The 13,637-nt window shown below is 40.7% G+C and overlaps 1 protein-coding gene across 1 annotated transcript in view; it reads left to right on the top strand.

The window, feature by feature from the left end:
* UMODL1 (uromodulin like 1) overlaps positions 1–12,511 on the top strand; it is a gene marked incomplete at its 3' end in the record, with an annotated part of 39,594 nt that extends 27,083 nt beyond the window's left edge. Inside the window, exons 13-20 of the mRNA XM_079549335.1 lie at positions 928–1,141; positions 2,084–2,221; positions 4,003–4,460; positions 4,952–5,094; positions 5,776–6,012; positions 6,976–7,135; positions 9,434–9,518; positions 12,324–12,511. Of these exons, the coding sequence (XP_079405461.1) occupies positions 928–1,141; positions 2,084–2,221; positions 4,003–4,460; positions 4,952–5,094; positions 5,776–6,012; positions 6,976–7,135; positions 9,434–9,518; positions 12,324–12,511 (1,623 nt within the window). The remainder of the gene's footprint in view (positions 1–927; positions 1,142–2,083; positions 2,222–4,002; positions 4,461–4,951; positions 5,095–5,775; positions 6,013–6,975; positions 7,136–9,433; positions 9,519–12,323) is intronic.
* Between the last annotated feature and the right edge of the window lie 1,126 nt (positions 12,512–13,637).

The following is a 13,637-nucleotide window of genomic DNA, read 5'->3' as shown; positions in this document are numbered from 1 at the left end:
GTGGCCAAGAAAGCCAATGGCATCCTGGCCTGCATCAGAAATGGCATGGCCAGCAGGACTAGGGAAATGATTGTCCCCTTGTGCAGCACCACTGACACTGTACCTCAAGCAGTGTGCTAAGTTTTGGACCCATCACTACAAGAAGGCCACTGACTTATTGGAACATGTTCAGAGAAGAGCAGTGAATCTGGTAAAGGGATGAGAAAATGACACATGAGAAATGGCTGAGGGAACTGTGGCTTTTCAGTCTGGAGGATTTTGAGCGCAGACCTCATCACTCTCTACAATCATCTGCAAGGAGATGATAGCGAGCTGGCTGCCAGTTTCTATTCTTGCATCCTATCACCTGTCACCTGAGTAAGTGGCCTCAAGTTGTATCAGGAGAGGCTTAAATTGGATGTCAGGAAGAATGTCTTCACAGAAGGACTGGTGAGGCATTGGGAAGGGCTGCCCAGTGAAGTGATGGTGTTCCCATTCCTGAAAGTACTTAAGATATATGTAGATATGTTGCTTAGGGATGTGGTTTAGTGGTGGGGTAGATATAGTGTTATGTGATGATTGGACTTGATCTTAAAGGTTTTTCCAACCTAAGTGATTTTACGATTCTGCATTCCTGCAATTTCTTCTCTCCCCTGCTGTTATCAGAAGCCTTTGCAAGGAGTTGTGCCAAATGACAGATGAAGTATCTTAATCACTTCTTTAATGCTCACAGTTAAATATATGCCCTATCCTTCAGCTACTATAGAGTGAAAATATTATAAAGCAAAGAGTAATTTTTAATGTTGTTTCCTTCCAGAGTATGAAGCACAATCGTAATGCACAATATTCTTTTCTGGGCAATGTACAATGCCTAAAGTATAATTGCTTCTATCTACTCATTAAAATTCTATCTACACATTAAAATTGTGTACTTTGTTTTCATTCCAGGTACATAAATCTCTGCCCCTTGATGTCCTTCAGCAGGTGGATGCTGGTCTGATTAAAGTGTTGATAACTGATATTACTAATGGGAGCACTGTGGTAAGTTTCCATTTACTGATTGCAGAAGATGTGGATATCTACTACATCATCACCACTTTTCGTGATGCAATTGAACACAGCTCCTATTTCACAGTTGACAAGAACAGTCTCTCCATAAATGGTAAGGAGCTGCTTACAGCCCAATTGTTCTTCAGAACTAGAAAGATCATAAAGCCTATTATTATTATGGTTTCTTTTTACGTGAAAATATCTGTAAAACAAATGGATGAGAAACCATTCTCTGTTTTATATTGCTTCTAATTATCCATCCAATAAGCTTTTTCAGAAAACATCAAAAGATAAGAAGAGAGGTTTCACCTGATCAGAACAAACTTGTCTCTTTGTCTCTAGCTAGCAATAATTTTATAGAGAAGGAAGATATGGAGTTATTAGAAACTGTAACAAACTGAGGGTTTTATTAGCCATCAGTGGAAACGTGTCATTGTACACAGACATAGTTGACTTCATTTAAAATTATCCTGAAACACATTACTCTCTGCATTGCACTGATAATTTTGAATAAGATAGAAATGCAAGGCTCAAATAAATGAAAATTCCTGCACTGGGAGTATGCATTTCCTTTGCTCACCTGCGGGCCGGGAGTTCGGATTAAAGTAAACAGTTTGTCAAGATGAGCACAATGGCTTATTGTTGAATCTCTTTTTCTTTATGAGATCTAAGTCAGTAACAATAAACAGTAGTCTCCTGACTAACTACTGTTGAATCCTGTTCCACAAACTGATGTGTCATCTTTGAAAGCAATATCAAGTTATATATCCTGAATGTGATAAGTTTGTCCAAATGTTATTGTTACAAGCTGCCAATTAAAATCTCAGGCAAAATGACATCAAAAGCAAGTACGTGGCCTGCTCTGTACATTCCTGTTGCCTGTTATCCTTGCAATGGTGAATCTGGGAAGTTGCACCTCAGGTTAATTTCTAAGATCATGGCTAACTCATGGTAGTGCTTTGTGGGGTGCCTACGCCTTGAATCTGCTTCAGAAATACCATGTTTCCATTTATACACTCTTCATCTTTGCCTTTTGCTTAAATATACCCAACAGATTATGATGAGTGCAAGAGCGAAGAAGATGACTGCTCCCCAGATGCATCATGTTATAACACACTTGGATTTTACCACTGTAGTTGCAATGACGGATTTGCCGATGTGCATCCAGAAAGACCTGGAAGAAACTGTGCAGGCAATTTTTTCTTACTATCTAATAGCTAACTGAACTCTGAGCACTGTTGGATCAAGGTCATTCTTGCCTCAGGCCCTGAAATTTTGCCGAGGTTGAATTTGATTTGCTGTATGCATGCTAATGGAGAAAGACTTGCAGTGGTGTTTATGTATTTCTGACTGCAATAATCTCTTGTTTGATTATATTAATGTTTAATGCTATCTTTGTAAGAGTCTTCTATTAGTTCTGTTTTCTCATTTTTGCCATTAGAAGTATGTTATTTTCATTGGCAGTAAGATAGTAGAAAGCAGTTGCACGGTATGATCTCTGCATTGCCTCAAGGATGAAAAGTTAGTACAGTATGATAAATGACTATTTTGTATTAGCTGATTCATCTAGCTTCTTCTGTCTTTCCTTGAATCATTTGTAAGCTGACATATAATCAGTTTTTGAGCTTCTAAATCCTTTTAGGCTTCTTCTGTAATTTGTGCTTGTTTTTGCAACCATAGTGATAAGCTACTCATTGGCTGAAGAAGTTACAAGGATCTGTGAGCTGATACCAACTTTTGCTCTGTTTTGTTGAACCATCACATTTATTATGATAACAAGCTTTTGGGAAATTCTGCTTGGAAAGAGTACAAACTTCAAATTCCGCTTACATTCAAATCCACAACTTTTCAATTTGGGACACTCCTGAAAACTGGAAAGCTCCAGAGGATGTGTGCATATATATACATCTATGTTGCTTGGGAAAAAAAAACGTCATTTGCATTTGCAGTCAATTAAAAACTGCTTAAGAGAATTTTTGTGCCATGAGACACATCCTGTTGCACTGCAAACTAAGTTTATTATATAGATGCTCTCTAAGTCTTTGGTGAAGTACTGGCACAGGTTGACCTGAGAGGTGGTGGATGCCTCATCCCTGAAGACATTCAAGGACAGGCTGGACAGGGCTTTGAGCAACTTGATGTACTGTAGGTGTCCCTGTTCACTGCAGGGGAGTGGACCAGATAGCCTATTAGGGTCCCTTCCAACTCATACCATTCTCTGATTCTAAGTCAGACACAAAGGTTATTTCTAGTACCAAAGTGCCATGGGGTAACCCTAGAGTCTGTGCTGAAAGCAGTGTGTTTGACATACATGCTGATCTCAATCTCTGCTTTTCCTTTTCCCCTGCTTGCCTTCTTCCTAGAATCATAACAGATTCCAACCAGTGTCTTCTTTAACTGCCAACTGTATCTCTCCAGGCAAATGTGTGCAAGATGGACCTGCTGCATAAAGTTTGTCCTGCATGTCCCTCATAAGTGGTGTTTCCAAAGCACTCAGTATAATATTTTCTGGATAAAATTGCCCAAAAGGGGACCAGAATTTTAAACAAATTCTGCTCCTGTTTATATCCCATAGCCAGAGGTGTGCCATGGAACTAGGCAAAAAGTTTTGAACACTTGCTCAGACGCTTGCAATTGAGGATCTCCTGCAAGTCCTGATCATCCAAAAGCTGTGTATATGTGCTTTGCTCAAGCATACTAGTTATTGCAGCTCTCATGAGATAAAACACTTTGGCTTTTCTCACAAGTGCTGTATGGGTTATTTCTTAAAAAACATAAAAATTTTTTTAAAAAAGCCAAAAATAAAAAAAAGAAAGCTGTGGCAGTACGTATAGCTGGTTAAAAAGGCTACTTCTGTATTTCCTATCTTTCTGCCAGTAACTGTGAGTTTCCTCAGATAGGTTTGCTTTTATGTTATCAAATCAATCTGAATCTGTAAATTACTTTAGTACCTTTATTTTTGTTACTCTTCAGCATTTCCTATGAGCCAGGAGGGAACTGTGGTGGACAGGAAGCCTGTACCCAGCCCAGTTTTACCTGTTGCATCTTTGGAGACTTCAACTTATATTTCCTCTATTGCTTCATTGAACTTATCTGCTACTCAAAACAAAGCTTTGGAAGACACCCCATTCTCCAGTGTGACACTACCTGTTCTTACCATGGATTCTGAGTCAGCCTACAGTGTTCCTCCTCGAGCATCTCCTGCCCCTCTCATTAAGTCTGCCCAGGAGGTTTCCATCAAAGATGCAGTGACAGTGTTCTGTGAAATTGAGAAGACCATTCTTGCCATCCAAAAGGGATTTTTACTTCAGGAATCCATCCCTGAATCCTCTCTGTACCTGGGGGAGCCTCTTTGCAACGTGAGCATCAGCAATGGCACTCATGCTGTGCTGCAGGCTGGCTGGAGCGAGTGTGGCACGGAAGTTGAGACCGTAAGTACCCTGAGCTAGGGAAAGCCAAGAAGACCCAGAGCACTCACTTTCCCTCTCTGAAAGGGGCAATGGCAGTTGCCCATCTAGGGGTACAGTCTGTTCATTGCTGAAGTGTTGGGCAAATAAATGTCTTTGGAAGAAGAAAACCCTTTAATGTGAGTAGAAAGTTGCCCATGTGTTTGGGGCAGAGGGCAAGCAAGAAAGAGCATCTCTGACGTTCAGCAGGAAAGCTCAAGAGCCTCTCCAAGCCAAAATCCCCTTTTTCTACCTCTCTGGGCTTCCTCTGCAGCTGCCAGAATCTTCTTTTTTCTTAAGAGAAATTTCAGTATCATACTTAGAAAACACCTCAGTTCCTCCCAGTAATTAGAAGCTGTAGATGCCTCTATGGATCCCAAAACAAATTTTTCACTCAGACCATGCCAAATTGCATGTACAGAAATTGCCTTGTGGAGCAGTGATCAAGTTATGCTTTCTCTTTTTCTGTGTTCCAGAATGTGACTAACACCATAGTGAAAACCATGCTACGGAATGATGATTCTGCTCAGGGAGTAATCCACCACTTAAAAGTTGCCAGTCCTATTCATTGTGTGTTTCAAAACAATCTCTTGACTTCCTCTGGATACACTGCAGAAGGGTAAGGAGTATCTGTGCTTTGAAATGCTGGCGTACTGCATGACCATTATCTGGACAAGCCATAGATGAAAATAAAATTTTGGGAGCTACTGGTGCATCTCTGGGAGACAGGATTCCTGCCCTTTGCCTTCCTGGGCAATCACATGTAGCCATAAGTAGTAGCAGCATACTAACACGGAATCAAATCTACTGTTTATGCTCTCAGCAAAGGCACAAGTTCAAGCTTTGCTCTGCTGGTCAATGTTCTCCCTTTGTACAAATTCTTCTCCAGTCCCTTCTCTCTAAGCTGTCTAATTTTCTAATGTCTTTCACACACTGTTCAAATGTGTTTCTTTTCCTCTCTTACCTTCTGTGCTGAGCTTTTACTGACCTTATTTGGGCCTTTAAGACAGATCATAGTCTTGTAGCCCTTCAAGACTACTCAAATATCTATCTGCTCTATTTGTATTGCCATGACATTCTACACTTGAGTTCTTCCTCTTGCATTTCCGTGCTTCCTAACACTCCAGCAGAAAACTTGATGCATCTTCCCCCTTTTCTCTTAAACATTTCCCTATTATCCTAGATTGCAGATAACTTTTCACTACTTAAATGCACAAGAGTTTGAGGCACGATTTTATGACTTACTGAAGCAGTTGAACCTGTGGTCTTTAAAATAAAAATAATCAAATTGTTGTTTCAGAATTTACACTATTTTTGAGGATTTACATGGATCTGGACGCTTCAGAACAGAAATGCAGTTATTTATTGGAAACTCCCCAATACCAAAAAATTTCAGTATCTCTGCCAGTGATGATGTCCTGATTGAAGTGGGGATTCAGAGAGATGACAGCAAGCTGAAAGTGGTCCTCACTGACTGCTGGGCAACTCCGACCAACAATTCAGTGGATCCCCTCTCGTTTGCTTTTATCAAGAACAGGTAAAGCAAATGTCACTTGGAAATAATACGTGCCCTATCTTGAATCTTCCAATGGCGTTAACTGTAAATGTGTTTTATTTAAAATATCTTTTCTGTGTGTTTTCTGCATTTATATACACTATCCCTTAATGTTCAACTGGTCAAACATTAGAACAAAGTATGAAGAGAAGTTTTTTTTAAAGTGCAATGTGGTCATTTTTAGAGTTTGGTTATCTTCCCCATTGTTTCGTAAAGGCATTGTACCTATGACTGGAAGGAATAGATGATTTTCACGGACAACAGTGAAGGAATATTTGAAATGTGTGCTTTACCCATGTCTCTATGGTTGAGATATTAACAAGATCTTATGTAACTCTCATCACAAAAGGTGTAGGTTGATTGACACAGACAATATTAATGCAGCCTCTGGTAAAGGAGAATGCTTTTTCCTGTCTGGATCTCCAAATTCACCTTGACATCATGTTCCCTATGTTCACTTTCCATCTGAAAACTCAGGATGGTCATTTTTCTTAGCAACAAAACGTATTCCCATTAATAAGTTGTTGGTTTCACTTTGTGTTTGGTGAAGCCAACTTAAGTGCTCTCTGGCACTCTTTCTCTTCTTTTCCATCCCCACAACTACCTCTTGTATCTCCTATTCTATTTGCTGTCTGTGATAGTAAAGCAGCAATAGTTCCTTATCCTTCCTATGCTATATCCACAACATGACTCAAGTTCTTTACAGAGAGAGTGGTGAGGTGCTGGCACAGGCTGTCCAAAGAGGTTGTGGATGTCCCATCCCTGGAGATGTTCAAGGCCAGGTTGGATGGAGCCCTGGGCAGCCTGGTCTAGTATTAAATGTGAAGGTCGGTGGCCCTGCATGTGGCAGGGGGGTTGGAGATTCATGATCCTTGAGGTCCCTTCCAACCCTGGCCATTCTGTGACTTCTATAGCTGCTATGTGTAATTTTCTCCTCCTTTTCAGCTGTCCTATTCCAAATACATACACCACGCTTCTAGAGAATGGAAATTCAAGCAAAGCACAGTTTAAGATGAAGATTTTTTCCTTTGTCAACAACTCTGTAGTTTACCTACACTGCAAAATTCGTATCTGCATGGAGACACGGGGAAGCACCTGCAGGACAGTAAGGGTTTTACTATGTGCTGTTATTCTCTGATGTGCCTTGTGTGGTCCTTCTATGTAACTGAAGGAAACGTGTTTCCAAACTGGGTTTAAAATATCTCCTTCATCCTCTACCGAGAGCAGGGGGGAATGGGAAAGAACTACAGCCATATGGAAGTGTCTCCCCTTTCTTCCTATTTCAAATCCTTGTAGTTAGAAGCGTGGATTGTGCACAGCAATGGGTGCTAAAAGGCTGGGGGACTTGGGGACTGAACCTTTCACCTCATCCTAGGGGTGGCTGGAAGGCAATGAGCAGAAGTTACTGCGAGAGAGGCTGTTCAGAAATGTGTCAGATCACATAGGCATGTCACAAACAGTTACCACCCATATTGGCAGTTTCAGTGAGAATGTCTAAGCAAATGGATTTGGGATGCCTTTCTGTCCTTTCTTCTTCCCCATGAGATTTGTTCCTTCAGGTCAGGGTTTAGGTGCTAGGAGAGGAAGCACCACGACATTAAGTTTCTAGGGCTGTGAATCGAATAGATTTTAACAGGGCTTTTAAAAACTCTGCTGCTTTTATGAGTAGTAAATCATACAGTGTTTTCATAAAAAGTTCACTTCCTAACTGTCTTCCTCCAGTGCTTCAAAGCATCGTTTCCTTTTAATTCTGCATGAAGATTACACACTGCTTAATCCAAAAATGTGTTGATACCATGAAAATGAAATAATAATAATAATCAGGCTTTGCTGATAACTTTTTTTCCTCTCTTTTTATTTTTTCTTCCCCTTTATGCCCTTTACACAGGAGTTCTCCCTCCTGTCTGCCAACTTTCCTGTTTCTTTTTTTTTATTTTTCTCCCACTGAGGATGTTTTCATTAAGAGTTTGGTACTCCTCCATTGTTTAACACCTTCCTCTATTCTAAATAACTCAGCTTAAGCTCATTATAAAGTAAATGATCTCTTCCTATAAGATTAAAAACGGCAAGCTGAAGATACTAGTTTCCTTCCTCAAGCTATAAAGCTTCCCCCAGATTTAAAAAAAAAAAAAAGATAAAAATAAAATAAGTAGGGTTGAGAAATTTGACAGATGGAAAGATGGTTTCACAGCTGATTTAGAGCATCAAGTATCAGTGTATGAGCAACCCCCAGGCTATGCCCCACTGTGGGGAGCTGGATCCTTCCCCAGGTTCGTGGAACAGTTGCACAAGCAGTGTCCTGCAGAGCTGAGAAAGGATGTGGAAGAAGGTGAGAGGCAAGGGAAGAAGAGGGATGGGCAGGACAGGATCTGAACTGGCTGGTATTGCTTCTGTGAGGAATCAAACAGTTGCATTTCTGGTAGGTTTGCTGATAGAGCAGTTTAGCTGCTTGGGTTTGAGTTGAGTAGTAGACTTACTTGCTCTGTGTAATCTTATTTACTCTTTATTCCTTGTTTTCTTGGAGAAGAGAGTAAGGTGCTCTAAAAAATTAGGGAGTATGGTGGTAAGAAATGAGTAGCAAACATGACTTTGGATGGGAAGAAGAAAGCTGTGCTGCCACCACCCATGCACTTGGTGGAACAAGGCTGCTTCACCACCAGCAGGAACCACGGAACCACTGACACCAGGGAATAGCTGTGTGAGCGTATTGTCTAGCTGTGGATCTGTCTGAATGGGAAAGCTGCTCAAGAATAGACCAAAGTTACACCTACAGGGGTATTTTTTGGTGGGCTGGCCTGGCTATGGACACTTACTGGCAGTGGATTATAGAGGTGCCTCAGGGTAACCAGGCTGGTAACATTGGTGAGACATTCTTGTGCAGTCAAGCTTGGTGAGACACCCTTGCACTTCCTTGTTTTCTTATGTTTCTCTGTATTTATATGCATTTCTGGGAAAGCCACAGTATCTTCTGAATAACCTCAGCAGTCTGCTGTTCCCAGTACAGACTTTTAGATTGTGTCTTACAGGACAGCAAACAAACTGAAGGGCACTGCCAAGGAGATGTGCAGAAGAGGAGTGTGCTGTGTGTTGCACACATAGACAGAGTGAGAAGCTTTATTCCCCTGTAAAGTTTCTCCAAAACAGAGAGTTAACAGAAAGAAAGAGACTATCTATGAGAAATCTGTTCACAGCCATGTCTTCCAGTCTATCTAACTGCAGATTTTAAACCAGTATTTCCCTAGTGCCATTTCCTTTGAACTTTGATTTACTGGCTTCAGTGAAACAAAGCGTAACACTAAGAAACACAAACTTCTGTGGGTCAGAATAGCACTGGGCTTTCACAGACTCTCCAAAAGGTTTTGTGTTATCCGTTAGTCACGACTTGCTGAATTGATTGTTGCAGAGATGCCATGCAGCTCGATCCCTGAAAATCGGTGAAATCGTCGCTACCCACAGAACATCCTGGGGTCCTCTGTGTAAATCTGCCGGTGAGTTACGAATAGATGTTTGCAGAAAGGGGTACAGAGAGTAACCACCATCTTAAGACTCTTTTTCATTGCAAAGGAACCTGAAAACCTATGAAACAAAATCCTCGACATATTTTTCTGAGGAACAGTTCTCGCTGAAGCCCTGTGGCATCATGAAAAAGTGTGTGCCTTCTGGCAAAGAGACTATCAAATTGTCAAGGGAATGAAAAGGAGAGGAAAAACGTGTAGCTATTTCACAGGGCAGCAAGTACAACAGCCATGAAATCAAGCAGCAATTAAACTAGCAGAGTGCGAAAGTGGTTTGTGACTTAGATTGCAATCAGTTTTTCTAGTGTTTACATTGTACTTAGGTCACAATTATATTGAGCTCTGAATTTCTAAATCAAAGGATGTCAGAGATTGCGTTGCTGTGTTTCCTTAAACTTCCTGATGTTGACTTCATTATTACTGCGAGGGAAGGTGGAGAGCCTTGCCGACGCATGGCACTTTAGTCAACCTGGAAGAGTGGTGCAGCATAGGTTAACAGACGGTCAACGCCAGTTCTGCATACAAGCAATCTGTTATGCTTCTGCCTTTTCTGCATTTATCCTGAGTTGTGTTAAAGGGCAACCGCTGCTGTTAACTTTTGCAATTATTTGGCCTCCTCCAGCCATTTGTATTCATAATGTATTGGCACAAAGCACTCACTGAGAGTATTTGTACACACCAACACCATAGTTTTAATGCATGGCTACTGGGAATAGACAGAGGTCATCCTCCATTCTCACTGATTGCCTGTTTTGCAATTGCTTCATGCTCTTCTGACTGTGGGCTGGTAATGGATTTGGGGTATTTTTTTCTCCTATACTGTGATGGCCACAATATTTGTTTGGAATTTGAAACTGACTCTGATTCAGCACATTTAATTTTTCTTCCTCTATGTATAGGTAGGAGTCTGTTAGAGTAGGCCTTCAGTGTTCATTTCTCAATAGTTCTTTTTTTAAAACTTATCAATGAATACAGCTTTGTACAGCATTTGCATCATGTAAGGCTCACTCCCGTTTGCACTGGAGACACCGAAACACTTCTAATATAGCAAAGCAGCCATTGCACAAAAGGACCTGCAGAGATGGGAGTTTTGTTTGGCTTGCATGTTATCAGTTCCTAGACAAAGCTGTTGCAGCCTGGTGCTACAAGATATTGTCTTATATTTCCATACTGGATATTCACATTGCATTTTAAATATGAGGCCAGACATACAGGCTGAAAGAGCTGGGGCTGTTCAGCCTGGAGAAGGCTCTGAAGTGACCTCATAGAGCCCTTTCAGCATCTAAAGGGGAGCTAAAGGAAAGAAGGGGACAGAGTCTTTAGCATGGTCTGTTGTGATGGATCAAGGGAAAATGTTTTCAAGCTCAAAGAGGGTAGATTTAGGTTAGATATTAGCAAAAGTATTTTACAATGAGGTGTGATGAGGCACTGGAACAGACTGCCCAGAGATACAGTGGATGCCTTGACCCCTTGGCACTTTCAAGGCAAGGCTGTATCAAGTCCCTGAGCAACCTGATTTAGCTGTGGATGTCCCTGTTCACTGCAGAGGAGTTGGACTAGATGGCTTTTAAAGGTTCCTTCCAACTCTAGAGATTCCATGATTCTACAGGCAATGATTTTCTGCTCTGTGTTGAAGTGGAATATGAGCTATTGTGGCAGGTAATCCGCTGCAGTGAAACATGAAATAATTTATCTGTACATCTACCTATAATACTTCCACATAGAAAAGGCCACTGATGCAGGAAGTCCTGTTTTGTCTGTGTTGGGCTACAAGGTACCATTTCCACTGCCTGTCTTTTTTTTTTTTTACGTACCAACATTCTAACTAAAAATAAATGTATTGTGCAATACTGCCTTGGTCTGTCTTAGAATGATGTCCTGGATGTTGCGTCACTTAGACTGTTATCCTCTGCCTTAGATCCTATTTCTAATTACTGACACGTATGTATCATTCCTTGTTTTCTGCACACCCTATGTACTGTGCAGGAGCATGGGTAGATGAGAGTTATCCTGGAAGCATATGAAAACAGAAATTTTTTTGTACGTACATCAAACACAAGAATGAATCAGAAGCGTAAAAGAGCATAGACACAAACATAAATAGAGACATAGTGTTATAGGAGAGGGGAATCTGCTTGCAAATTTGAACAATGATGAGGAAGTGCCTATATGTGAATCAGGTAAATGTGTGCAGATATTGTAGAGACCCTCGGGCTTCTCAGGTGTCACTAAATGTCCAGGCTACAGAGTTGGGTGACTCCTTCAGTGTGGCTCCATTGACTGCAGTGGCCAGATCTCTGCTGCCTAGAGACCATGCACGCATGGATAATCTTTCCTTAAATGTTTTGTGTTTAAAGAAGGATTACATGGGTAGGTAAAAGCAAATCAACATTTTTAATAACTATAGATGGATGGAGGCAGGATTAAGATGGAAGAAGACCTCATCTCTGGGGGCATTACAAAAGTAAGATAGCATTTCAAAGTCACCAATCCTCATCCTTTAACTCTTATTTTTTCATAATATTGTAGAGTCAAATTCCCAAGGTATACCATACTAATAATGTCTGTAGGGACACTGCACTTTACATAAAAAAGAGAACTTGGACTTCTCCATGAGAATCACCTTCTTTAAAATGTTGTATCAATGTGATATCACAGTTCTATTGGCTAATCTGTAGGCAAGGTTATACTGCTTGACTAGCTTTGTACCCAAGAAAAAGATTTAGGAATTACAAAGCTTTTGTCTTTCACCTCTTTTTTTTTTTTTTTTTCTTTTAGCATCTGATTCAAAGAGAGAGAAGGAGCGTGGTGTGGGAGTTGGATATATCATCCTCATTGTTGTTGCTGTATTTGGCTTTGTGGTGGCAGTTGTGAGCCTTGTCATTTTCCAGTGCAAGCGAAAGATGGGAAGATACAACTTCAGAATCAAGTCTGACAACTTCAGCTACCAAGTGTTCTATGATTAATGACTTCCACGTTACCAAATGTAAGTACTGAATCGTGGTAAGTTACTTTCTTTAACTATTCAGCTCTTCATGAAATGGTTAAATACTTGCAGGTGAACATTCTCTATGTAAGGGTATTAAACCTCCTAGCCTGTTTGCTGTGGGTGAAGATAATAGAAATATGAAATTCTTACAATTCTTGCCTTCGCTGCAGAATGTGGAGGAGGATGATAGCCTCCTTTTCCTCATCTTCCTTCATCTCTTTAGTCTCAGTCACCTTTAAAGTGCACCAATGACCACTTCCACAGAAAGTATACCTTTTTTAGTTTTAGACCACAGATTAGTAAAATAAAAGAGGGAAACTGCCCCTCTAACTCATAGAATCACGGAACCATAGAATGGCTTGGGTTGGAAGGGACCGCAAGGATCATTAAGTTCCAACCCCCCTGCCACAGGCAGGGCTACTGCAGAAGTTAGTTTGATTCAGAAGTTGTCCCATTTTGAAAATGCTTGGGTTTCACTTTATTTCTCAGCGGGGGCTATTAAAAAAAAAAAAAAATGGTGGAATATTAGACAAGACATAAAAAACTGAAATGTTGATAATGCTAAAGTAGTTCTTGCAAGAGTCCGCAGAGAGTCTGTATAGACTGCTCTGAAGAGTGTTCATCACTGTAACAAGTGCTGCTTCTGCAATTTTGAAATTTAATGCTTTTCCAGATTCAGGAACAGATTCAGTATAGGATTCAGCACTTTTTTATCTGTAAAATCTAGATGCTCACACCCCTTTTTATGTTTGTGCCTTTAAGAACAGAAAAGAGAGGTGTTGAGAAATAATGCCCAACATTGCTTCATAATTCATGGCTGTTTACTGTGGATCTGATTGCATTTTATTCTTGGGCAGGGGCTTATCTGGCATTGTTACCACAGTTAAGAACTCCTTCCTGATGGAGGCTTCACGCACAAGAATGCAGCTGCCATGACCACAGCAAATTTGCTAGATTCATCATGATGGTATTTGCAGATAATGTAATTTGCTTCACTGAGTGCAGAATTTCTCACCTAGAAGACAAAGAAAGAAAAGGGAAGACTGTACCCAAGCTATCTGCTTATAGAACCTTGAACATTCACTATAAGCTCAATTTCCCCT

The sequence above is a fragment of the Tetrao urogallus genome, assembly GCF_951394365.1.
Source record: "Tetrao urogallus genome assembly, chromosome: 1".
NCBI classification, from domain to species: domain Eukaryota; kingdom Metazoa; phylum Chordata; class Aves; order Galliformes; family Phasianidae; genus Tetrao; species Tetrao urogallus.
Note: the sequence above shows the minus strand (reverse complement) of the source record. Positions and strands in the feature narration are given on the sequence as shown.